Here is a 26343-nt window from a genome sequence, read left to right as displayed (position 1 = left end):
GACCAATAGCTGTGACTGTATATCAATATGCCAGAACTATGTGAAAAATTTAATCAGAAACTGTGGAAACATGAAATCAGTGATTTGAATGAGTGAATGATTTGGAATCAGTAAAAAAAAGAAAAGAAAAGAAAGGAATCCATGTATGTTAACGTGTTTTCATTAAACGACTTTGTCCTGTGGCACAAACTAAGCCTATCTGGATTTTATGTTAATATTAACCAACAGGACATGAGGAAGCCTCTAAACTTTTCCTCTGCTGAGGTAAACCAAAGCTTTACTGGCTCTACCTTTGCCCCTGCCTTTTTAATGCTCTATCTCTCTACAAGGTTTCATAATTTGGCTCAGGACCTTTTCAGTCTACCATGATGGAACTGAAAAATTAACTGCTGTGGCAGAGAAACAAATGGTCATGGACATTACATTATCATGTACTGTGTAATGCAGTGATCTCTGTTCAAAGCTCCCCGTGTTCCTGGTCTAATGTTTTGTAGGCATACAACTCACTGAAGGTGGTGTCTACTCTGTAAGTAACTAATGTAACTAATGTCCAGCAAAATGAAGGCATTTTGCTAGACCAGCTGACAAATGAGAGCAAACCTGGCTTCTCAGGAGGGGCCCTTAAAGAGGATAAATTGGAGCATTGAAGCATCTAAATCTGTTCTGACAGCTTGAACGCACAAATGACCATGGTATCAGTGAGTTTTTTTCCACTTTCATCTTGATTAAAGTCATGTTAGGGAGGCACTTTCATAAAGTTAATCCAACTCAAAAGCAGACAAACCCATGTGTTTCTGTACCTTGGCACAACCTTTGTACTGGTTGTTGTGCCCCCTGCTGCCAGATCGTGAGCCAGATCCAGGTCTGGACCCTGAACTGGGCCTGGAACCTGTGCTGCCATTACTGCTGTGTTCCCATTCATCCTGTGGAGTTGAGAGAGTTAACGAAAGAAATTATGGTCTTTGGTTTTGGTTTTCCATTTTTCCTCCTTTTTGCTCATGCTTTGTGTGTATATGTATTAGACCATTGCTCTAGATAGTCAATGTCAAAACCTGCTGAACATGGAAAATGGAAAAAGACTGACCTTTGCTGCTTTCTCATTTTGTTACCATAAATAGTCACATTTCAGCTCTACCCTCCTTTATTTTGTTAGATCATTCTAATCCATGCTGCTAAAAAGTCAACTCTGGAGAGCAACAATACAACAATAAAAAATCACCAAAATCAGCATTGTGAGAACGCACCAGAGCGACACACACAGACTCAGATTTAACAGACTAACTAGCTGGTAACTCACTTAGTATTTTTTTTTAATTACTGGCTCTAGCGTCATAGTGTCCCACCAGTCACTATGAACATGCTTTCAATGTAGAAAGTGTAGATGAATGACTAAAGGTTGGTGTTACAGAGCTCTTTCAATCATACACTGAAGAGCTGACAGAGCCCAGAAAACGGACGAGCATGTACAGAACAGAGAGAAGGAAAACATGTGATTTAATCATTGTGGTGATCCAGTGACCAGAGAGTAAGTCAATATGCAGCTCGAGCAGACTGAAAGGGTGCACTGGATAAAATTAGGACTATTTTCAGATCAGCAACTACCATGTGCAACGGTATACATCTGACCTTGCCTAGGAGATGTGTTACAATGACTAAAGCTTTTGATTATTGTTTTAGGCATCCAAGTTATTTTGGTTGTTAGTGATTTAACATCTTTATATTAACACAACAGCAGCATTACATTATGTTCAGCATAATGGTAAGGCAATCGACTGATAGGAGGCTACCTGTCTGCAAGCAGCTGCAGTCTGAATTGGACTGAGTGCAATCAGACTTAGAGAGACTGTTAAAGGTCTGCAAATAATCTGGTTTTTCAAATGCAGACAGATGTGTTGCCATCAGTCTGAATAAGTCATTGTCAATGAGCACAACTTAAGGATACTCAACTCAACTGTTAACCAGCTGGTTGCTGAATACAATTGTAATAGGTAAATGTGAATTTCTGTCTAGGTAAACAGAAACAGATATGAGATTTTTTTTTTACAATTTATCACTGTTGATTGTTATATTATCAGAAACAGATTGCGTGTAATTGCCAACTTGACCCCATTCAATCACTCGTATCAGACTGTTAGCAAACTGATTCCATCTTATAGCAACAGTTATAGCACATGCTAGCGACAGTGTCGATATGCTCATTTTCCAGCAAACAAAAAAATTGAAGTGAGGCAACTTATCTCATCTTACTGGATAAAACAGATGTTGACAAAGTGTAATGTCATTTGCGGTGGACAAAACATGACAAGTCCCACTATATGTTATTGCAATGGTCAGCATCTTGCAAAATGTTAAAAATTGCAATAATATTGTATTGTGAGTCATATATTGTGATAATTTCATATCACAGGGTATCTGGTGATCCCCAACTCTATTTAGCAAAGACAGAGCTGTGAACAGACAAACACTCACTGGCTTAGATGTGCCTCGTCCTTGTGATGATGTCCAGCTACCATCTTTCTTATCATTGCAGTCATCTGTCCACTGAAGAAGAGAGAAAACAAAGTAGATAGGTTAACAATTACGGCATATTTAAAGTCTTATTAAAGCATATTCAAATTTACTTTGAAGTTCTGCTTTTATAACAGACTCAAAATTATGTTTCTGACCAAATCTTAAAGCCTGGTGTATAGTTTCTGTAGCAGCCAATAAACTAGGTCAAGGCAGCTGAAGCAGCTAAAGGTGAACTACAATGTAAGTTCAACACTGCCATGCTTTCTTTGCATTACGGTTCTGTCACACTACAATAAAAATAGGGACAGCTACTAATTAACCAATAATCTGTGGTTGTCCAGTGATTGGCCGTACATTGGTTGATCAAATGGCACATGCACAGGTCACCCTGGTGGAAAGCAAGGCTTGCAAATAATTGACTAATTGAATATATCTAATTCATAAATGCAGACGGATTGTATATAATGGCAGTATATATATATATATATATATATATATATATATATATAAGAGCAAGACTACTGAGCTTCTATGTCATGTTGTAGTTAAATCACCGTCCTGAATCAGTCAAGTCACTATTTGAAGTTGAACTTCTAAATTTCTGTTTCAAATGTCTGAGATTAGATGTGTTATTTTACTTTTCTTCAGTGCAAAAGCGGCCAATCAGAGACAGTATTAGATGATACCGATCTATAAAGAACCTAAATCATTAAATGCCAAATCACTGTTCATACAAATAAAAATGAGAGTGATCCTGCAGAAAACTGTGAATAAACATATTTCTTCATCAGAGAATCTATATGGCACATAGAGCATACCAAAAATGTAAGAGCCTGTGAGAACGTGGCTCTCACACAGTCATTTGTCAACTGAAACTCAGAACATAACCTGCTCCGGGCCATATTATGTGTTTGGCATTAGTTACCATGGTAATCTAACTAGGTAAAAAGACAGCTACCTTCATAACAATGAACGCTCTGACATTAACCTCAAAATACCACCCTAACCCAATAATCTATCTTCGTGGTACATCTCTGACGAATGCCCTTCCACTTTCTCTCTATTTACACAGTATTCATTACAACACTAATGGCAGCTGACACAGAGAGAAACCTTCCAGTCTTTTTTGGGAAGATAAAAAAAATCCACAGACACCACCAAGGCCTGGAATAATCAAATACAGTACTGCTTATGTGATATAGCTCTGACCTGGGGTACCTTGCAGCTACTGTCCAAGTCCAAGTCTCCATCTGCCTTGTCTCCCAGAAGCCCTTGCACTTGATATTCCAGCACATAGCTGTCGATAAAGCGCTCCAGCTCTTCTATCTCCTGCGAGCGTGTGCTCCCAGCCTCGGACGACGCAGACGCCACCGAAGAGCTCTCCATGGCAACGGGTGCAGTGATGGGTGGAAGGGGAGGAAGGGGAGGGAGGGAGAAAGGAAAGTGACCTGTGGGGAAAGGAAGTTTAAGAAATGGACAAGAGTAAGTGAAGCTCAACTTTTTGCAGTCATTATATAGTCATTATAAGAAACGTTTCAATATCGAGACACTGACTGTCAAAGAGGTGCGTGGACATCAGTCCAACAACCCAATACAGACAAACTGTTGAGTCACTTGATCAAATATATCCCTGGGAGATTTACCTAAAATAATCACTGCTTGCAGCTCAGGAACAGCTAAACACATTTTTCTTACCTTTTCCACCTCAACTCCCTGACATTTGAAGAAGGTACACAGCCTCCCTGCTGTCAGCAAACACACATACACGCACTGCCTGCTTCCACCAAACTGTCCAACACACAAGACAGAAAACTTGTGTTCAGGTGGAGCTACAGCAAACCCAGGCAGGCACTCAGCTTATCAATCCAACTTTTGAAAAGTTGCTCCACAAACCCTGTTGGCTGTCACCATTCACACACCTCTCAATGTCAGTTTGTTTTCCCACCTTTACCTCGCCGTCTCTCTCCCTCTGTCTCCTGTCAGTGTTTTTGTGTGATCACCTGACCCCCGGCCAACAGGGAAGCAGCTTCCTGGCTGTCTGTCTATTGCTACTAAGCTCCTTTACATCACGGCTTGATCACCAGCCATGCAAAGAGGATTTATGGCTGGAGCAAGCAGAATGGTATCTGCTGAGCCCTTGGGACTCGCTGGGGAGTCCTGTGCATTTGCAGCCAACAAGTCAGCTACAGAAAGTCTAAAGGCTTTGTTTTGGCTATGATGCAACAGCGCTGCCTAATGCCAGAGTAATGGGGAGTGGTATTTCCTAAACATATTCTGCAATCTCTTTTTCCAAGATCAAATTTGATTTTACTAATTTCTGCACTGCATGAAGGGCAATGTTTTTCAAACAGACGTACAACAAAGGCAGGATCATTTCTAAGTTAAGCTAGCATAACAACAACTCTAAACAAATTTAGAACAGTCAGAAAATAACATCAACATCCTCCACTAGAAGATCAGACCTCAGGTTCTGAACTGTTGTTGAGAGACAGTAACCTGAATCTCCACAAACACTAGCAGGTCAACATGTTATACATCTGACTCACAGTCAGCACTGTAATCCATACGTGTCAATAATATAATCCAGCATACATTAATGCCAGGGCTTTGATTAGCCTGGTGATTTGCAATTAGTAGGTTACAGAAGTATGCACACTCAAACCAAGTGTGTGCTCAGCAACACGGGACCTGCAAGTTTATTAATGCATGCACACATGTACAAGTATAAGCATCCCCTGGCACACCCATGCATATATCTACATATATGTTTGCATGCTTTCACATTTTTTCCAATCTCCGTATAGATGCAGTGATTCACTGCTTGTTACCTCTGCCAAGGTAACTCTGTTTTCACTACTGCTTTCTGGTTTGTCTTTTTGTCTGTTAGCAGGATTATGCACAAGTTGACAGGATGCTTTTTATGAGTGTAGGAAGAGAGGTGTGGCATATGGAAAGCAAGAACCTTTTAAACAATGGTGTCTGCCTTGCCAGCAGTGCAGTACAACTAAAGGGTTTAAAAAGGGGTCCATTTTGGTGCCTTTAACTTTTAAACCATATGTCTGAGTAAAATTAGTTTGCTTTAATCAAGCATAGTTCTTCCTTAATTCATTTTTAGCGATACTGGATTTTATGTCACTTGCTGCAATTATTGCCAATCATAATCACTGAGAAAGCTGCCTAACAGGATGTAGGGTCACAGCTATCGCAGTCATGCTTGGTACATGGACTTGAGACCCCATTTTAAGGAAGGACAAACAATTCTGTGGCTTTGACCAATGGAGGGCTTTTTTCTAGTAGTTCAATCCAGCTTTGGAAATATATTGTGACATTTATGATGAGATTGTTTGCAAACTTGCACACCATAAAAGGGTGCACTGTTGGCTTTAGTAAAGTTCTACAGAGGTTTACAAGTTTTCCCTGCGCTGTCCCTTTTTGTTGCCATTGCTGACTCAAGAGACATTTGTTATCTTCATGATATTTGGTGTATTTTAAGACTGAAACTAACAGTTTTCATACTCATATGCTGCCCAAAAAGGCGAAAAATTTATCTGACAATCCAATCAATCCAAGTTGTGCGCCTCGCTATGTCCTCAGCCAAACCGGTAACAACCTGCTACTTTTGGATACTCCCTGTTGGTTGCCACAGCGGGTATCTCTGCATATCTGACCTGGCAGATTTTTATGCCAGACGCCCTTACTCATGCAACCCCAAAGGGATTTGTGTCTCCCACTGGTCTACCAGCAACCTTTCATGTGTCATGTGTTAATCGAATGTGTAAACCACTATTTTACATGGACCCACTGTAAACGAACCATGGACAGTGCAAACTCACTTCAGACATTAAAAATTAATGGTAAATTAACTTATAGATAATAAACTTATATAAGAGACGCCTAATCAAAGTCTGGGCTTAAATCCGATAATGGCATGACCTTAAACAGGCCATTCATGCTTGAAAACCCAGCAGTGTGAGCGAATTAAAACTATTCTGCAAAGAAGAGTGGACCGTGTAAAGATTGTCTGACATAAACAAGTCTGTGGCGCAAAAAAGGTTGGGGACCGCTGGTTTAGGGCACACACAAAGCGAGGAAGATTTGGATATCTTCTCTCTCTTGATTAAAAAAAATCATAATTGGAAAATTGCATTTAGTATTTTTTTTCACTTATCTTTGTCTAATATTAAAATTTGTTCATCTGAAACATGTAAAAATTACAAAAGAAATCAAAACTTTTTTTTTACAGCACTGCGTTTATTCACTCGAGCTCTGAAGTTAAAAATATTGAGTTACAATACTTTTAACACAGTTTGAATAAGTTGAGCCGCAATCAATAATAGTGTGAATGCAACAGTATGTTGATAGATGCATATTGATAGTGGCTACAATCCAGTCAGATGTCCTACTGTTGTCCTTGATATGTAGTGTGGGATTACTGCCTAAGGGTAAACAGCTGCAAGCAATTATTGACCCTTTGATTGATGCAAAATACACGTAGCTTCTGGGTTTTTTTTGCCTTGCTATCTATGACAATTTCAGTGCTATTACGGCCTTTATGTGCTTTCTGTAGGGGATGGGCGAATCACCAGGTCCATCTCAATGGCATTAACTTCAGGATATAAAGCTTGTTCTGCATATCACAGGAGTGAGGCATCTGTGGAATTGGATGCAAGTCTACCCAGCAGTGTTTTGCAACACAGCACTCTAAATCTGCAGTTCTGATTTGTTTCATGGCTACATTGACTCAAAATCAATTTTTTCTCATGAGGGAAAAATAAGTGTTTAGTCATAAAATACAATCACGTATAACAGTAAAAAAAAAAAAAGCCAAACTATTATTGTACTTATAGGCTGCAGAAAAAGGGAAAAGGATATGAGATTAAAGCAAGGACCTGCTCTTCACAAAGAAAAGGATACTACTGTATTTGGTGTATATGTGAGGAATAACAAATAAAGAAGCTCTGCAGGCTGGTGGCCCATCTTAGAGCTTTGACTAAACAGAGGAACTGACTCAAGGTCAGGGACACAAATAGCATTGCAAGGCAGCTCAGATTCACCAAACACAGGTCTCATCTTCCCCATACACGCTAAGATCAATCAGCGATATGAGCTCTCAAATAACAAAAAGATGCAGACAATGATGAAATCATTGTGAAGTCCTGCTTGCATTTTAACTTACTAGTAATGATTGTCCAGCCTTTCTATCTACACTCACATGAAATGAGAAGATTTCTGACATTTAAATAAGCTGCATTTTGCATCCACGCCTATCCTGACTCCTATGATACACGCATACTTTACAAGCATCTTCAACTTGGCAGTAGAGAAGATCCGTACAGCTACAGGGTGGGCACTAATGTCTATTTTTAACACAACATCCAATGTGACTTTTTCCTTACGTCATTCTTGTATCCTGACCTGTTTGTCTGAAATATTTAATGTATGAATTTTTGGACAATGACATAATTTTTGTACTTTTTTCACAGGGGATTTTGGACCAAACAATCAAGATGTGATTGAAGTGCAGACTTTTAGCTTTAATTTGAGGAGATTTACAAAAATAGCGTGTTGACTGTTTAGCCATTGAACAATTGACTGACAAGCAGTTTCATGGCCATGGTAGTTTCATACCTTTTCAATAGAACTCCCAATGAACGTCTAAAAAAATGTTGAAGCGAGTGAAAAAAAGCAAACTAAACCCATCAGAGAGATTGCAAAAATGTAGCCAAATCAACAATGTGGTAAATTGCCTGAGAAAGGGAAGACACAGGCCAGCTTAGCAAAACCAATAGGCCTGAAAGGCTACAGAAGGTAATTACAGCAGATGATTGAATGATTCTTTCCTTGCCTAAGAAAAACAACTTCTCAGCTTCTTGCCAAGTCAAGAATGCTCTAAAATAGATAGATGTATCACTGTCACAGATGCAAAAATGTAAAAACAGAGGATTTGCAACAAGGTGCAAACCACTGGTTACACTCAAGAACAGGAAGGACACATTACATTTTGCCAGAAAACATCTAAAAGAGCTATGACCTTTCTGATAAAAGAAATTCTTTGTATAGATGAAACCAAAGTTGACCTGTAAAAGAATGATGGGAAGAGAAAAGTATCGAACAAGACAGAAACAGCTCATGAGTCACTGATTTGCAACAATGTCTTCCCCTCCTGGTGCAGGGAATTTGGTTAGATAAAAACTCAACACACTAGTTGTTGTCAACCCCAGGGTTCACCGGGCGAAGCTTTAAAACTTTGCTGTTGTGAAATACTGTCAACTATTTGTTTAAATTACTTACTATAGCTATTCTAAAATAGATAAGAACTACACTACGAAAATTTTAGACTGCATTCCAAAAAAGCATGTGCATCGACTAGCAGGGTCATATGACCTGGACCAAGATAAGTAGTATAAAATGGTTGGCAGACAAACATGCATAAGCATTCGAGGTGCATATAAGCAGATAAGTGTTCAACACAATGAAGCTTAGAATTAGCCAGTCTAAAACTTTCCAGCTTTTTACTACAAGTTTGTGTAATGTTGGATTGCGCCAGTGTGCAAACAGTCCAGTTAATGGTCCAGCACACTCACCTCTAGCGAGCAGGCTTCATGTGTTCTGCCTCCTGCAAACTCCCTCACTGGCACCACAGAGCGTACCTCCAGTAGTGCAAACACATGTGAATCCACTTATTCCGGCTGTGTGCACCATGTAAGAAAGTATAAAATATCCTGACCCATGTCTCCAGATTTCAAGCAATTTTTTGCAGTGGTTGTTGCACTGTGGAGTTTTTTTATACTACCTGTTTATGTAGTATTAATTTGCTTGTTTATGTAGTATTAATTTGCTTGTAGAATCATCACAGTATAACACACTCTCTCCTCTTTTCTCTATTCTCCTTTTCTGTCTTCTCAAACTACATTTTTCAGTCCCCTGACCCACAATGCTCTAACTCCTCTGCTCTTTCCTGTCTCCACCTTTTTGCTCTTTTTCCCCAATCCTAACAGCTGTTACAACAAAGAACTGCCTGCCATCCTGTCCAGTAGGGGTGGGCGATATAAACGATATAAATTTGGCCAACGATAGAGATTTTGACTATATCGCTCTATTGATGTTGATGTTGTCATCAAGCTGCACCTGTTTTGGTCGAAAGCATCGCAGCGGCTACAACCATTATCATCTGCAAATTATGGCGGGCGACAGTCATAGCAAAGAGATGAAGCACTTTTGAAATATGGGGAAAGCCAAAAACAGCGCTTCCTCCACTTCCGTAACATTGATTCATTAATGTTGAATTCTCTCGCAGCTGTTCTATTCCCATATTGTTGCAGTGTATTAATAACTAACCTTGTATTGTGGATGAATAATCTCAGTTGTTGTTTTGGCCCGTGTATAGCATCCTGCTATGCGATTGCATTTGTCCCTGACCACCAGAATCCCTCACGTTAACTTTTATCAAGTGGAAAAAAAGTTGGCGTTCATCCTCCAGCTTCACTGTGCTAATGTTATGCTAACATAGCTGTGTCGCTAGCAATCACGTAGCACAACATTATATACCAGGTAGTCCAACTTCAGTAACCCTGCAAACGCCACTGCTGTTTAGTTTTCTGTCTTCATTTATGTTGGAAGTGGAAGCAGAGCTGTACGTTTTAATTAGTTTCAAAAATCTCTCAGTCAGAACATGGTATGAAATGTTTAGGTGGAAACTAGCGAGCTAACTTCCTGTTAACTTCTAACACCGTTAAATTTAATAAATTCTGTTTTCATGGATGCCTGGATGTTAAACGTAATTGTTACACCAAGTAAAGCAGCAACGCTGATGATTTTATTAAAGATGAAGCTCCTCACCGTCAGAGCAGCCGTAATGCTCTGACAATCCATCATGCAGTGCGGCTTACCAAAGTTGTACTAAAACAATTTTCAACAGATTTCTGCACGCCAAAATCGGTTTGAGGTCAGTAAGCACAACCAGAATTCATACATAAGGCACACTCTCGATTTTTGAGAAAATTGAAGGATTTTAAGTGTGGAAAATACGTTATACAGAAGAAAATAATATATCGTGATATATATCGTTACCGCACAGGCTTCAAATTATATCGCGATATGAATTTTAGGCCATATCGCCCAGCCCTACTGTCCAGCTTCCCCTCAAACTTCACTGCTAAACTTAAGCCGCTTAAGAAATTGCATATCAGTACACAACAATTGCAGACATCAAAGTCTCCTCCTAACCTTTCAGTTGAATCTAGACAAGCCACATAATTTATTACTATCCATTGTCATTAGCCGAGTGGTTCTGGCAGGTTCCGGTTAGGGTTAGGGACAATTTACCTGAGCCGCTCAATGTTTTAGAGTCTCACAGCTTGTTATCAGCCAAAAAATACACACATTATTACTTATTACAAAGCCTTTCCAGCATGAATAGTGGAGTAACAATGTGCGGTGAGAAGCTGGGTTACCTCAGGCAGTGACCCTCCAGGCAAGCAGAGAAACATTAACCCTATAAAATGCAAAGCAGACTGTACCACAGCTGACCTCATAGACATCGATGCCCAAAGTGAAGCAGCGTTCAGGCTGATACTAAACTGGCCAGACAGACACAGCGTGGCACTGGACTGCACACTGTGTCTTTGTTTGAGGACCAATAGAGATACTTTCATCACTATGCATGTCCGTGATTGGATGTATCTCCAAAATCAGAGTGCATATATTTGTCAACTAATGGACAAATATATGCAAAATTACAACAGGAGTGGTGTATAAACACACACAAAAAATCGATTTTGCTGTGGACACTCTAATCGATGTGTCTAATTAATGTCTGAATAATGAAAGAGTAATGTCACAACTAGTTTAGAAGTTAATCGTGGTCCAAAAGGAACGTTGAAGCATGGGCATATCCAAAAATTTAATTTTATGAAATGAAAACATGCACAGGCTCGTATTTTTTTTCAAATTTCAAACTTTTCTGGAAAAGCATACATATAATTAGTAACTATCTTAAACTTCTGGAGAATGCACTGCAGAAGTTAGCCTGTTGATGTGCTGAATTAACACACTGCCAGGCCTACTGAATGAGATATTGAACAAACTGAATTATTGTTCCTACAGCTTAAATATGACTTGTGCCCTGGATCTATGTTGAGCCTATGACATAGCCTAGTGGCTGATGCCTTTCCCAACATTTATACCTGTGCATGCTGTACCTGTACCATGCTTTACCACCATGATGGAGCTTTTGTCTTTGAGTTGTTCCAGTCAATTCTAAAACTGGCAGCAGAAAAAGAAGATGGAAAATCCACAAAAAGGAAGAAATAATAGTACTGAACGGGCCAACCAGTCTTCCATTTCTGTCGAGGACCACACCAGGTTTCGGTGTAGGTTTTTGTGGCTGGGGGGGGTTTGCTTTCAGTGTACCTACAATGAAAATTTAACACATAAGCATAAACTCAATTTAAGCGTCAGAGTGCGGAACAGACTTTTTGGACTCCTTCACGTGATGTGCGTCACTCTCTTCGTGGATTTTACTCACTAAAAAGAAATCAGCTGTAATGGAAAGAACACAGCTTCTACTGTGTGAATACAGAAAAACAAGCCTAAACCATTCGGTGATTTGCAACCTTTGATATGGTTACACAACAACCAATCAGTAAGAACCATAATCCTCACAAGCCAAACAGAGCAGAACATGAGACCCCGTCTACCCAGTGGGAATCCAAGTCAATGTTCTCACCCCATGCAGTGAGAGCTGGTAATACGTCTAATCTGGTCTACTACTGACTGGCAGCTTAAGAAACTCACACTTGAGCTTAAATATAATTTGGAGTAGTCTATTCTTGAGAGCAGAAGAGCTGCGTGCCTTCTTTGACTCTAATCATTCAGCAGACATACTTGCTGTAATAGATGTATGCAAATAGGTTAAATGGAACCACATACTTTGCTTAGGATCAAGGACTTTACAGTCAGCAAAGGGTAGTAATAACACCTGTGTGCATATGAAACATTAACAGTAACTGAAGACACAGAGATTGAAAGATTGTTTACACCTCTGCCAGTATGTAATGACAAATGGACAATTTGGACAAATGTGCTTCATTTATTTTATAAGTAAATGACAAATAAATCCTTTTAATACTGCATCTTATTTTGCATTCACTGGAACTGGTAGTACCAGGATGAGCCCGTCTTCTTACATGGCAAACATGAACACTTTAAATATATCGCCTACAAAATGCAGATGAAAAAGTGTCACTGTTCACATTGCGTGCCACTCTCTGACAAAGCCGAGGGATAATAATAAGCATTATGTGGCTAGCACCAATCAATCACAATTCCTCCCGCGACACTTTTTCTGCATAATGCGTCTCGGTAGTGAAACTGGAAATTCTATTTCATTTTCTTTTCAGACATTTGTCACACTTTAGAAAGTGCGTCCCCCATATTTGTCCATCTTATGGTTTTCATACAAAGCCAAAAAAAGGGGCATTCTCAAACCTCTGTAAGCCTGAGAGGGGTGGCTTGTTGGTCAAGTTTGCAACGTAGGTAAGTAGTCAACCTCAGGATACCCCTGACAGGCATCGGGAAGTACAGCACCAAAACAGAGGCAGAAATCCTGTTACCAGAGCAACAGGTGGCAACAATCGAGAAAACTGCCTTTGTAGATCTATTATTGTTACTACTAAAGATGACATGGATACAAGGGAATTGTCAGGGCTAAACAAGGGGAATATCCCTTTACATAGCTAAAAGTTACAGTCATAACAATATAAAAACAGATTTATGTGCGATAGGGAGCCTCGAGGTTAGACATTCAGCTTCAGTTATACTTGATGATGATGATCTTTGCTGATGGCTTCAGAGCACACTGATAGCAATTAATCCCCACAGTTAACTCTGAAAATTAACTGGATGCTCAATGCCGTTTATTTGTCTGACTTCCTGCCCTCATTCATCTCCCTAGCGCTGGAAGAGTTTCTCCTCCACAAACTGTTGTGTTGAAAACGACCGCATGAAAGTTCTCTCAAGAACAACTGATGTAAATCAGCTTAAGAGGTCATTCTTTTTTGGCACTTTATAAATATAGATTTTTTTTCTACAAAGATGCGCTCCACTGCAAAATCACACAGTCATTCTACAAAGATCAACTCTCCTAGCAGAGCAATTCAAGTCATAAAATACTATGTATTTTTTCACACTGCAATATAACCTACATAAAACAAAATATAAAAATATTCCGTTTTTTCCCTCTTATGTGTACAAGTGTGTGATTAGAACGACCTGAATCCAGTGGAAGAGACTAACAGTGTGTGCACATGTCACACGAGAGGGGAGGTACAATGGTGTGTGTGTATACTTAAAACAATAGCCTCATTGTCCTCTTTTGTCCCTCTTTGTCCCTGTACTGACCAAATGGGAATGGACTGGGCATGTGCAGTACTGCAGAACTGCTGGGATTGAAGCTCCACATTGCTATGCTCTTCTGTCTGGACACACGAGCGTGGAGGTGTGACAAACAAATGAGGGCATGCTGACCTGCTCACAGGCTTCCTAACATGTATGGAGGGTAGATAACAGTCCTGAGACCTTAAAGGTGAACAGCAACCAAAAGTCAAAAGACAGGCACAAAGGTGAGTGTTCAACAGAGCTGTGGCTATTATTGGTCAGGGCTGAGATGATGACAAAACTGCTGACAAAGAGATCAACCACACAAACAACACAACTAGTAGAAACACAATGGCTTACTGCAAAAACCTTAGTATTTAACATGTTGGAGCTCCGTCATCTCTCACAGAACTGCTGTATGTTTCTCTGATTCATCAACCGTGTAATCACTCTGTCCTCACTTTCTCATTTCCCACTCACTCATCCGTTCCAGAGAAGCAATGTAATGAGGAGCAGCCCCCACTGAAACAAGGCTAGATTTCTGCTTCACAGCCTGACTCAGGATGATCCAGTTTTGTGCAGGCAGCTCCCACTCTCTCTCCGTAAGATTGCTGCTATATTTGTGCCTCCTCCACATTCTTCAAAGCGCTACACGCACATACAGGGAACCAGGTCTACGTCATGACCTAAACACCAGCTTGTTTTCTAATGCTTACGTTAACATACAACACAGAGGTAAGAGTTACCTGCTGCTATGGACATTAACCCTGGCATCACTGGCGAGATCGGCCTTTCATTATTGTCTTTTCTCTTTTTTTGTCCCTGTATGGTCTCCCAGGACAGAGTTCACAATAACGATCGTTCATCACGTTAATGCAGGATTCACATGCGCCATGATGGCAGATCACAGGGGTGATGATGGTGCACTGACTCTTAGATTAGTATGAATGAAACTTTTTTTCAGGCCACATTTACACATCAGCAAAACTCAGTTTTATATTAATGTGAGAGTAATCTAACTACACAACATATCACAAAGTGAAAAAACAAATGGATGGATATTTATAATATTTCCTAACTGTAGCAATGTGTATTAAGAATCCACAGTATCCTTTATTGAGGATATGTGGGGCACATAGTGTATCAGATGTTTCTTTTTCTTGATCAGCTATTTGATGATAGTAATATAGGCATATTATCAAAGTTCAATTTCATATATATCCTTGAATTCCCTGCAACTGTAGGCAAATCTCAACCAAGTATGCCTTTGCTCATGTACTATCAGATCATGGGCAAATCATTACTGACTGAACTATCTTCACAACAGCTAAATGTTACCAAATGGGTGGACTTTACATGTACATGTACAGAATGAGAAAGTGGCTGAACCTGGCTGACCACTTGGCATTCTAATGAAATAGCATATGTCTCCTAAGTGATCACAGTAATGTGACAAGGTAAATACACTGCAGAGACAGCCTTTCATCACTGCAGACAATCTTTTTTTCTATTCTATCTATTAATAATACCACCTGTATAATGCAATCATGCAAAATAGGTCTAGCTTCTAGGTCTGCATTAAAAAGGTTACCTTGGTCTCTGCTTTTTGACTTGTAGCAGCATGCAAACATTCCTTAAATCAGTAAAGTCACTCTGATCCAATCAGTCCCTAAACAGCTGGAATCCCAGGAATGCCATGCGCAAACTTCACCAAAGTGTGAGCTAAAGAGCAACAGTCAGGTCGGCTAGTGATCAAAATATTAAGTCTGCCAAGTTTTCTCATTAAGGACTGCATGATTAATGAATAACATGTAACACATTCATCATTGGAGTATGAGCTAAAGTTTATGTTAAAATATATTTAGACAGAAGTTCCAAATCTGACAGAAATGTTGATCTGCCTCTGTCCTGCCACAGTCGCAGCTGTGATGATCCACTCTTTGTTGTGAGGGTCAACAGCTGAGACAGTGCTCTGCAGCTAGCTCAGCACAGCTGATTGACTTTAACGCTTTAAGCGACTGTTCCCATAATTCCTGTCAAGCAAGTATGACGCAACGTTACAGAAACCAAAGAAAGACTAACAACCTGTGCCACTATAGCTTAAGCTTCTTTTTTTTTTTTAAAAATTTAGCACTTATAACCACGCCCATGCTGTCTGTGATGCTAGTACCGTGTGTACCAGGGTCAGTGAAGCGATACATGACGGTTCGTTTATGTCAGAGGTTTTGAAACTGCTGCACAGCATTGTTCTTGTTAAGGTAACAAAGCCACATCTGGGGGCACTTCCACGCCCTGTTGTGTGTGTCTGTGTGTCTGCGTGTGCCCGCGTATCGCCGGTAACAATGGTGACGCAAGCTTTGCGGCTAACCGACCGGCTAGCGTTAGCCCTTAGGAGCAGTAACCGAAAGGCTATAAATTACAAATTCAAACAAGTCTCCGTCAACTCTGTCGTATCAACAGGTCTGCGGGTGGAGGCTTAACCAATCCCAGCATAACCAGGTCACTCACTGAGACAACTCGCAGCAAATCCAGCGCATCTCTTAAAACTGTTATCTCGTTACAACGGTTGAAACGCTCCAACCGAAAAACACCTTCAGTTGTCTTAAAACGAAGTAAATCCTCACCCGAAGTGAAATGCGAACTCCTGGCGAACCTTGGATCGCCTCCAGAGATTAAATCCGCCGTGTCATGCGTGTGTTTCTCTAAAAGAAAGCGAGGGGGGAAGAGGGTTAGCTATCCAGTGGTAACTCCGACGTCCCACACTGAGGAAAAAGGGAATGCAGGAATGTGACGTTCAGTCCGGTCTGCTGGCATCATTGACACGTGCACTCGAGAGCGGAGCACTGTGGGAAATAGAGTGTAGTTAAGCCCGTAACAGATTGTTACGGGCTTATTACTAGCGTATTAATCGTTATCCACAATTTCCATACCCAGTGAATCTCTGTGCTACTTACCGAAAACATATAAACCTTAAATTATTACAGCCCTTAGATATAACAATTGAAGCTTGGTTCCAACACAGCAAAAAATAAGTTAAAGATCAACTAAGTTACGATTGTGGGTTATTACGTCAAAGTTTCAAATTGTTATGTCATGTTATCTTATGTTAAATCTGGAAATAACATCTCGAATCTTTGAGTTATTAAGTCAGAATTTCCAGATAATTATTTACAACTAACATGAACTTTCAATAGACCAAATTTGTATAATTTTTAATTTTTATTTATTCATTTATTTATTTTCCCCCAGTGGCATACATTAATGTCCTATAAATGTCCTATAAATGTTTTAATTATTATATAATTACTTATACAGAATTATTTTAACCAGGGTAATTGATTATCCAAAAATATACACACATCTAACAGGGGTAAATCACTGCTACTACCTAATTCTGTTAATAAAAATACAAATAGCATTCTGGGTTTGTTTTTTTTTTCAGATTTGTTTTTTTAGTTTTTAATACAAAAAAAATCTTTTAAATTGGCCATATTATGCACATCATTATTTATTTAGCACTAAAATAGGTTTACATGCTACACTGTTCAAAATAAATTCCAGTTACTTTTTTACATAACACTAACTTTCACTCTCTTCTAGGCTACCCCCCCACCCCCACCCCTCTCTGCTCTCAGTGGTCAGTTACCAATACAAAAATAAGTCACTGGTCACCTATTGTACTTTATAGTTGTGTGCTGGATTCAATCAAAGAGCAAGGGATACCCACTGAATGAGTTCTGGGCATGCTGAATTCTTCTGTGGTGGGTTGTTTTGCTTTGTGAATCCAATACTTGCCTGTTCCAGAAGAAATTCTGTTCTGTAATTAGTTCGGGTGGCCCAGTGCGGACACCTAAAATTACTGCCCTCCAAAAAAAAACCCAAACTGATAATCGCACAGTTTATATACTTCTAAGTTCAACCCTACATGCTCAACCAGAATGGGATTGGGGACAGAAGAGATTCCTGTGAAAGCTGTTTTGTTACACAGTGCACAATGCTTTCAGATAATGGCTTAACCATTTCTGTAAGTACTTGCATGCTGAACTTTTGTTCCTCAGAGTTGTTTGTTCGTCTATCAACAACATACCCAAAAAGCCACCCTGATGAATTTTTGGTTAAACTTTCAGAGAGCTGGAAATGAAACAAGATGAAAGAAGGATTCTGTTATACTTGAGTCAAGATCCAACTCTTTTTTTAAACTGAGAAATTTGGCAAAATATGTTCTCTTTTCTTAACATGCATTTTCTGGGAATGTTAAAAAAAGGCCGGGTGATTTTAACCAACACAGAGTATGATTTTTAGCCTTACAAGTTCCAAATGGCCCCAGGGGCAAATGATCAAAGCTAAAGGTGACATTAGGCTCATTCGCTCGTCATAGTGTCTTCACTAAGGGTTTTCCTTTTGCTTTGGGGACGGTGCCATTAAATGAATATAATAAACAGGGACTTTAGCTCTGCAGTTGCAGGAAGTGGGTGAAGGCTCTTGTATTTGCTCTTGCAGCGAGCAACAGAACAGCTTTTAGTTAAAGAAGGGACCGTTAGGCTACTGCTTTCTCCTTTTAGGTTGTTAGGTAAGCATCATGCAAATGTATCACACGGTGAGGAAGATAAGCACTGAAGAAAGTCTAGCCCTGCAGAAAAAGGTGTTTCAGGCTGTCGAGCGGCACGGTTTTTGGCCAGAGAGAATTACTCAATTTGAAGTGGACTTTGAAACTTTGCAGCCCTCCAACAAAAAGTTACATAAGATACCAAAGCAACAAAGGAAGAGTAAATAAGCATTATAATACTCTAAAGAATCCCCTTTTGTTTCTCAGCTTGTTAGAAGCGCATAAATAAATTAAATGAGAGCAGAATACACGTTTAATGTAACCACAAACTGAATAAACTCAGTGCAGATACATTTCTATTACAGTTTAACAAACTAGTGCATTAGTATTAGTGATTTTAAAAGCTGGTGATATTTTTTATTATGGGGTCACAAAAGAGAGTGGCATCATTTGTTCATTACCTGAACAGGAGTAGTATGATAGTCCTGAGAGTTATTGTCAGTGCAAGGTATTATAGTGTAACACTGCAGTTATTCTGGTTGTCAATAAATCAGCTGCTAAGTCCAAAGCAGAACAGAAGAACTGCAGCTAGCAGCTGATCAGGCTCTTAACTATGAGTTTTTCAAATCCTATAAAAATATTCAAAAGATAATTTTGGCCATTTCATGAAGTTGTGTTGATTGTGGCTCATAGAAATGGATCAAATTAGAACTTCATGTGTTTTAATGGCGTGAAGTTAATAACAATACCCTACAATTGAATATCTCTTATAGCCAATATAGTGACTTTACCTGTTAAAGATTCTGTACCAATTTCAGGGTGTCTGACACCTTTTTATTTATTTTACTCAATAAAGAAGTAAAGGAGATTGTAGAAGGTGGATATTTACTCATTTAATACCTTTTTTTGTTCGGAAACACATTGTACACTTCTTAATGTAGCATTTTTACTAAACTTTTGATACAGTCACATGTTCTATATTTCTGGATTCAACACAGTTACACCTTGCCAACAAAACATGGTTGATGTTTCTGGGGTAATCCCAGAAAAAATGTTGAATTGTACAATGAGAGCTTCCATTATAAAATCACTAAAGTCCTTATGTAGCATTTCCCACTCAGCTTGGCATTATTTTGCTTGGCTGTAGAACTACAGTGCAGTTCTACAGCCTTTCCATTTAACCACATATTGTGCAAATGTTTTTTTTTTTATACAAGGATCCGTTTCATTTAAGGGAGGCTTCAGAGAATTTAAATGACTGCTGTACTTTCTTCTATCACTGAAAGGTGTATCCCAAAAACTAAAGCTGTTTTGAATGTCTTCTCTCTAGCTTACACATTTAATAACAGACACACAGAGAGACTGTCACAGAAAAGTTGTCTTTATTTAGCTTTTTGGGGGTTTGTTGTGCTACTTGTATTTGTTGTTGCAGTGCTCATAACCTTTTCAAAATTCCAGTCTCAGATGTAAAACGTGTGTGAACAAAAGTGAACTACTCATCTCTTTCTAAATGTTTGTTCCTCTTTTACAGTGGAATGCTTGTTGCTATTAGTTGAGCAATCGGCATTGATTTATGGGGATCTTAGGCGTGAATGCAGCTTGAATGTGGAATCATAATTGATTATCTTATGTGAATCTGCTTTTGTTGTACCACCAGGCAAAAACCATCCAAATACAAAAGAATCCCACAGTCTGGTTGCACCTGCACACAGACACAAATGACTGCAGAGAAGGGCTAGAAACACTGGAAAGAGTCTTTTTAGTGTAATCATGACCCCTTGTGGAAAAAGAAGAAAGTGCAGCTGGAGCAGTCGGCTACTCCTTTGTCAGGGTTTTGTGTGTGTTTGAGTGTGACGTTAGATGTGTACATTTTATGAATATGTACCCGTACAACAGGGATTCATCAGGGTCTTTAGTCAATATGGTACACAGTTGGAGGAGAGAGCCAAAACAGTCTGACTGTCAGTTAGATCTGCATATAGTTAGACACACGGGAAACAGACAGATGGAAGAATAAGCAATACAAAAATAGATAAAGTGTTAAAATGAGGATGTATGAATCTGAGCGTGGATAGGTAGACAGACAGCCGAGTGAAAAAGTGCCCTCTCTTTTCCAGATGGCTGCTAGTCAGAGGCTAATTAATTGGCGTGATGGAGATTGCAGGAGGTCATTACACCCCTCCTGACCCTTTCTTCTTCTGCCACTTCCTTTTCTTAGTTTCTGGTTTCTTCTCACTCACTCTCTCAGTGCTATGCATATCCTTAACTGTCCCATAATTACTTTGTTGTCCTCTCAGCATCAGCCACAGCACTCCAGCCAATTCAGGCTTCCATTCCCACCCATGCCGTTGAGCAGGCTTCCCTCGTGCACATGTACCATTTTGTCTGGTTTCTTCTCACGTGTGCTAAAACCCAGAGCTTTCTCGTTGAGATGTGTGCTTCAGGAAAAAAATAAAGCAAAACCTTTGAAGTGGCATCATGAAATCTGTAGTCTGCTAACTGAGAATGTGAGAAAACTTTTTCAATTATGCATCTAACCTAATTCAGCCCCGCGTCTGTGTTAAATCAATGAATATACTGAACATTTCATTTAAGGCTTTTGTGAGGCTTTTTTTTTAATGCTGGTCAAAGTAATTTGCACTGTTGCCAAGGAAACCATAGTGTCAAATTGGTATATAATGTAATTGTTCTAAAAGAAAGTCAGTCAGTGAAGTCAATACGAACAAAAAGTCGAACATTGTTTTTATTGAACACGGAGAGAAGAGATAAATCATTTGTATGTATTTTTGAACACATGTAATGTTATATTTATTTTTAGGCAGCACTAACAGCGTGTGAGTACAGATCAGTTCAAACACTGTATAATTACATACTAGTGGAGTGAGTCCTAGCAATGCTACAAAGTGCAGAATAAAAATTTCAAATCCTGTTAACATATGGCAATGCACAAAATTATATGCATTTAATTATTTAGATTAAATTAAAAATAATAAAATGATCACGTATCAATTTGTCTGCATCACTTTAACACTGAAAATAGCAGATTGGAAGGGTTTAAATTAATCAGTAGCTGTAAAAGTGAATGAATATGAATTAATTATTTACTTTGTTACGTTCCATCCATGGAGGTATATTTTGGGTTTATCTTTTAAATCTTTTTACTGTGATGAACGTTTCTCGTAAGATGTATTTTGAAGCGGGTTTGATAGTCGTGCAGAACATTTAGCTAAGTGGGAGAATGAGAAGCAAAATCTGCAGCTGGAGCTGCTCTTCAGGTCGCCCTGCACAAAGCTGAATCCTCCCCAGAGGGATGGTAGCAAGGCACCAATTAGCAGCAGAGAGGGCGCATGATGATATTTCCGTGTGCTTGTGGCCTGGGCAGCTCCGTCTGTGTGTGTTATAAAAGGCAAAACCATAAACATGGAATTAGACAGTACAGGCCCCACATCTCTTAAGGTCACAGACGCTCCCCTCCTGCGGCTTCTGAGAGCAACGGTGTGATATAAACAACACCAGCCAGGAAACTGTTAGTACTGTATATATGGTTTTTTTTTTCTTTAAAGGGCAGCTGATTATTTGTGCCTGTCAGTCTGTGAGGTTCATCAGGCCAGCGGCCCTGATGCAGTGGTCTTCTGCAGCTCTGCTCTGTTATTGTTGGGTTGAATGGCTGCAGGAGATAGGTGTGGGAGAAAGATCACTGTGAACTAGATGGAGAGAGTGGGTGGAAGTGACTGAACATCTCTTTGTGTAAAACACACACACGCGGGCACGCAAACACAAAATCACATGAATACTCGGACAAATAAAACACACACACACACACACACACACACACACACACACACACACACACACACACGAGATTGGCTGGGGTTCAATTTGTTGAGTAACAAAAACACGATAGCGTTATAACCAGCAGGTGGGGGCAGCAGACAGATCATAGGACCGTGGTGTGAGCAGTGCTATTAAAATGTGCAGTAAGTCACAGATTTACTGTAACCTACATATACAGGGAGGCGGAAAGTAAATGATGGAATATATTAATGAAATCTCAAATGATTCCTGCAATAAACAATCCTGTGGTATTTTTGATACACACACACACACGCACACACACGCACACACACACACACAGATTGTGTCAGGCAGGCATGTACTCAACTATGTGGCAAAATAATATAAACATAATTTAAATTTTTTTCCAAAGCGCTTTAAAAAAATGTGGTTAGAAGGAGTTTGATACCTCACTATATACTTATTTTAGAGATCTAATAACCAATAGACCAATTTCATAAATACTGAGTTGCAATCAGCAATTATTGATTTTATTTATCTGGATCCACTGTGGCGACCTCTAAAGGCAGCAACTGAAAGAAGAAGAAGATTTAACTAGAAAGTGCATTTTCTGAAGAAACTGCAGTGTGAATGCTTGAATCTGAATGTATGCACTGAAATGAATTAATTGCTGAATTTAAGTTAAAAATTTTGAATGATATGAAAAATACAGAAATTTTTGCCTGAAAACAAAAGTGCTGAACTGCTAAAAGCTGACATTCACACAGAAGAAGTTGGAAAATAGCTAAAAATGTTTTAATTGTGAATTAGAAAAACCTAAGAAATGAGAAAAGGAAATTTAAAGTCAGAAAACATCTGAATGAATATTAAAAGTTTATATTCTTTGAATCACTGAATGACTAAAATGTGATCTCTCCACTTGGATCCACACAGTTTAAAAACTTTACATCTCTGAGCTTTTAAAGACACGGTGTTGGACAGAGAACAATGATGGCGACGTTTTGAGGGTAAAATGATGGCTGATGAGCAAACACTGTGGACACAGCAGCAGTTGAAAGAGAAGTGTTTATTAAGATGAATCTTGGCAGAGTGAGAGAGAGCTCGTTAGGCAGGCAGGTGTGAGCCTGGTTGCTATAGTGACTGCACCCAATGGCTCCCTACACACACAGACAGACATGCGCCTCACTTTTGATGCTTAAAATGAACTGAAAAGTCAGGCCGAAACAAATCCTTCCCAAATGAAAAGTACAGGTCGTATTGACAAAATTCTTTCACCGTGAGCACCAGCAATGTCTAGTCTACCAAATTCTCAGTTTTCATGCCTGTGGAGTTTATTATATAGATGTGGTGACAGTGTAAAGACACCATGCTCTTCTGATTTTCAAACGAACTTTCTGAGCCATTTTAACATTAGAGTCTATGGAAGAGTTGGAGGGAGGAGGCTGTGCATTGGTGACATTTATGAAAGAACCATAACACCTAGTACAATAGTAAACACATTGGATGAAAGAGGACAACGGTGGCTATGTTTTGAGGGTAAAATCATACCTGTAGAGCAAACGCTGCGGACACAGCAGCAGTTTTAAGAAAAGATTTTAAGATTAATTTTTTCGCTCCTCTCACTCTAGCAGTTGAGCTGTCTCACTCTAGCGCCAACATTCCGTCCCATACACACCCATTATAAACTCTGAAACGGGTGAAAAAACATCATGAAACTTAAACTGGAACTGAAGAAAAAGTATAATAGATATTGAAAAGATAAATACAAGTTGAATAGTTGAATGTCTTGTCTTCGTTTTAAAGTTTGAATGGTGGCTCTATGTCAACGTATGTGGAAGTAGTAAGAGTTTAAAAATGAGTAAGTTGAATGAGGATTTGAAGGGTCTCCCCATTGAAATACATGGGAAATTTTTGTTGAATAAAGTTGAATAAAATTAAAAATATAAATGTTAAAAATTAGAAAAATAGAAGCAGTCATGTCCAAAAGAAGAGGAATCTAACGGTGTTTGAATGGTTTTTCTAAGTTGAACGGTTTTGAAGGAGTAGGAGTACAAAAAACGTACGGAATATATAATAATAAAATAGAAAAATAAAGATTAGAAGAACAATACTGTGAATGCTTTTACAAGCATTCACACTAATTATCTGCTGGTTATTTTCTTGACAATGCAATTCATTCTGGAGTCGAAGAATCCATGGCATCATACAAAATACACTGTTTTCTACTAGTTACAGTACAAGGTGAAAACCACTGAATTCTTTTTTGGCATTTTATATAAACAACAATCAAAACAGCTTTTAATACAAAAATGTTAACCCATCAGCTATAAACAGAGATTATTCAAGCTGCAAATGAACAACTCTGTGCATTTGTTCTGTATATCATCCCTCCATCATGCCTCCCGCAGGTGTAGCAGCGGAGGGGGCAGCTCTGCTCTCTCTACTCCCCTCTATTCTGTCCTCTGAAGCCTGGCACTCCCCCTGCTGTTAATCTGCAGTACAACTCGGAGTGTCCGAGGAGCACGTTGACAGTTCTGGGCCGTGAGTGTGTGTGTGTGTACACGCCCGCATGTATAGTGAGCACCCGTTGAGTAGGTGGGTCTGCTGGAAGGGAGTGGGAGAGGTGGGAAAGGGGCAGATGGAACACAGAAGGAAGTTCATCAACGGCACATAGAGTGTCAGAAAGCAGAGAAGGACGGAGAGGGAGGGGAACGGAGGGAGCCGCGGGGACAGCGATAGGTAGGGGACAGGCATGCAGAGAAGGAGATGGGGCGGATAGGGTAGCAGGTGGAAGGAGAAAGTGGAAGAGCCAGGCAGAGAAAATGGGGAGGAGAGGGGAACAGGGGAGGTGAGAGATGCAACAAGCAGCAGGGGTTGGAGGGAGAGTGACAGGTATGGATAGAGGGGAGGAATAGGAGTTTAGACGGGGGTGTTAAGGAGATGTGGGAGGGTACCAGAGGATGGGTTGTTTTTAGAAGATGGCAGGGAGGAAGAAACATACTTTTGACCTTCAAAAATAGTTTGTTTGTTGTGTGTGTGTGTGTGTGTGTGTATGTGTGTGTGTGTGTGTGTGTTTATATATGTGTGTGTGGGGTGGGGCATTATCCTCTTTACTCAAGGTTGTTGTGTAGTCTCAGAGGAGCAGATAAATGCAGATACATGTGCAAAGTTGCTCAATCTGTAAGGTGCAAACATCAAAGTAATAAGAAAAACACGGTCTTGAGGCGAGGGGGGAACAGCATAATTGCTCCGTGCTAGCTTTCAAGAGGAAAAATATCAGCACTTCCAGCCATAAAAACATCCCAGACCTATTCTAATGTACCCACTTAAAAAAAACCCAGACACTACCAGGCACAGAGTAATGGGTTTGTTTAAAACTATTAAATCCAACTTTTAGGCTGAGCATTCGTGACAGATCCCGATGACATGTTTCCTGCGTTTCTCTTCATTTGCGTCACTTTTCGGGGGATTTTTCATTATACCATCTCCCCTCGTGTCAATGCAGGTCACTTTATTCTATTCTGGTCTCTGTCATTTATGGTTTATGTAGCGGCATTAAGCTGTCTGGACATGAGTAAGTGCTGGGGTAATTGAATCCATTTGAAGACAAAATGAAAGTTTTAAAAAAAGAGAAAAAAAGGCGACGAATTGCAATTACAGCCACGTTTTGAAATACTCCAGTTTAAATGTGCACATGACAACTTCCTGAGACCAAGACGTGTTTAATGATTTGGCCTAATCTCAACCTTGAGATTTCCCAAAATGTAGAAACTCATCAGGATGAGCTTTTTGCCAATGTTGAGACTCTCTCACCCTCTCTCTTTCCCCCTTGTTTGCAGATATGAGCGAGGTCTGCTACGCTGTCTCCTGATTTTGATAAAAAAGTAGCTTTTATAACAGCAGCTTTACAGTAACTTACTTTCCCATGCATATTTCTCTGCATGATGTAGCTACATTGTTTGACATTCACTCTTTTTCCTCTTGTGTGTGTGTGTTGAGCAGGAGGACTCCAACTAGGGGTGTTAAAAAAGAAACCTCAGCCCACTTACTGACCTTGTCTGAACTGTACAGTACACACAGTGATAACAAGAGATGCCTTCAGGTCAGAGAGGGGT

The 26343-nt window shown here is 39.6% G+C and overlaps 1 protein-coding gene across 3 annotated transcripts in view; it reads right to left on the bottom strand.

Moving 5' to 3' along the window:
* ctif (CBP80/20-dependent translation initiation factor) overlaps positions 1-16720 on the bottom strand; it is a 60943-nt gene extending 44223 nt beyond the window's left edge. For 2 of the 3 annotated variants that reach the window (XM_006789040.2, XM_006789043.2), the window contains exons 1-4: positions 16512-16720; positions 3721-3959; positions 2470-2541; positions 801-923 (exon numbers count right to left, since the gene is read on the bottom strand). In XM_006789040.2, coding sequence (XP_006789103.1) covers positions 801-923; positions 2470-2541; positions 3721-3897 — 372 coding nt within the window. In that variant the 5' untranslated portion in view covers positions 3898-3959; positions 16512-16720. The remainder of the gene's footprint in view (positions 1-800; positions 924-2469; positions 2542-3720; positions 3960-16511) is intronic. The other variant, XM_006789042.2, reaches the window with a different exon arrangement.
* Between the last annotated feature and the right edge of the window lie 9623 nt (positions 16721-26343).

Source organism: Neolamprologus brichardi, chromosome 7 (genome assembly GCF_056152115.1).
Source record: "Neolamprologus brichardi isolate AB-2024 chromosome 7, ASM5615211v1, whole genome shotgun sequence".
Classification (NCBI taxonomy): Eukaryota; Metazoa; Chordata; class Actinopteri; order Cichliformes; family Cichlidae; genus Neolamprologus; species Neolamprologus brichardi.
This window is presented reverse-complemented; position numbering and strand designations above follow the sequence as displayed.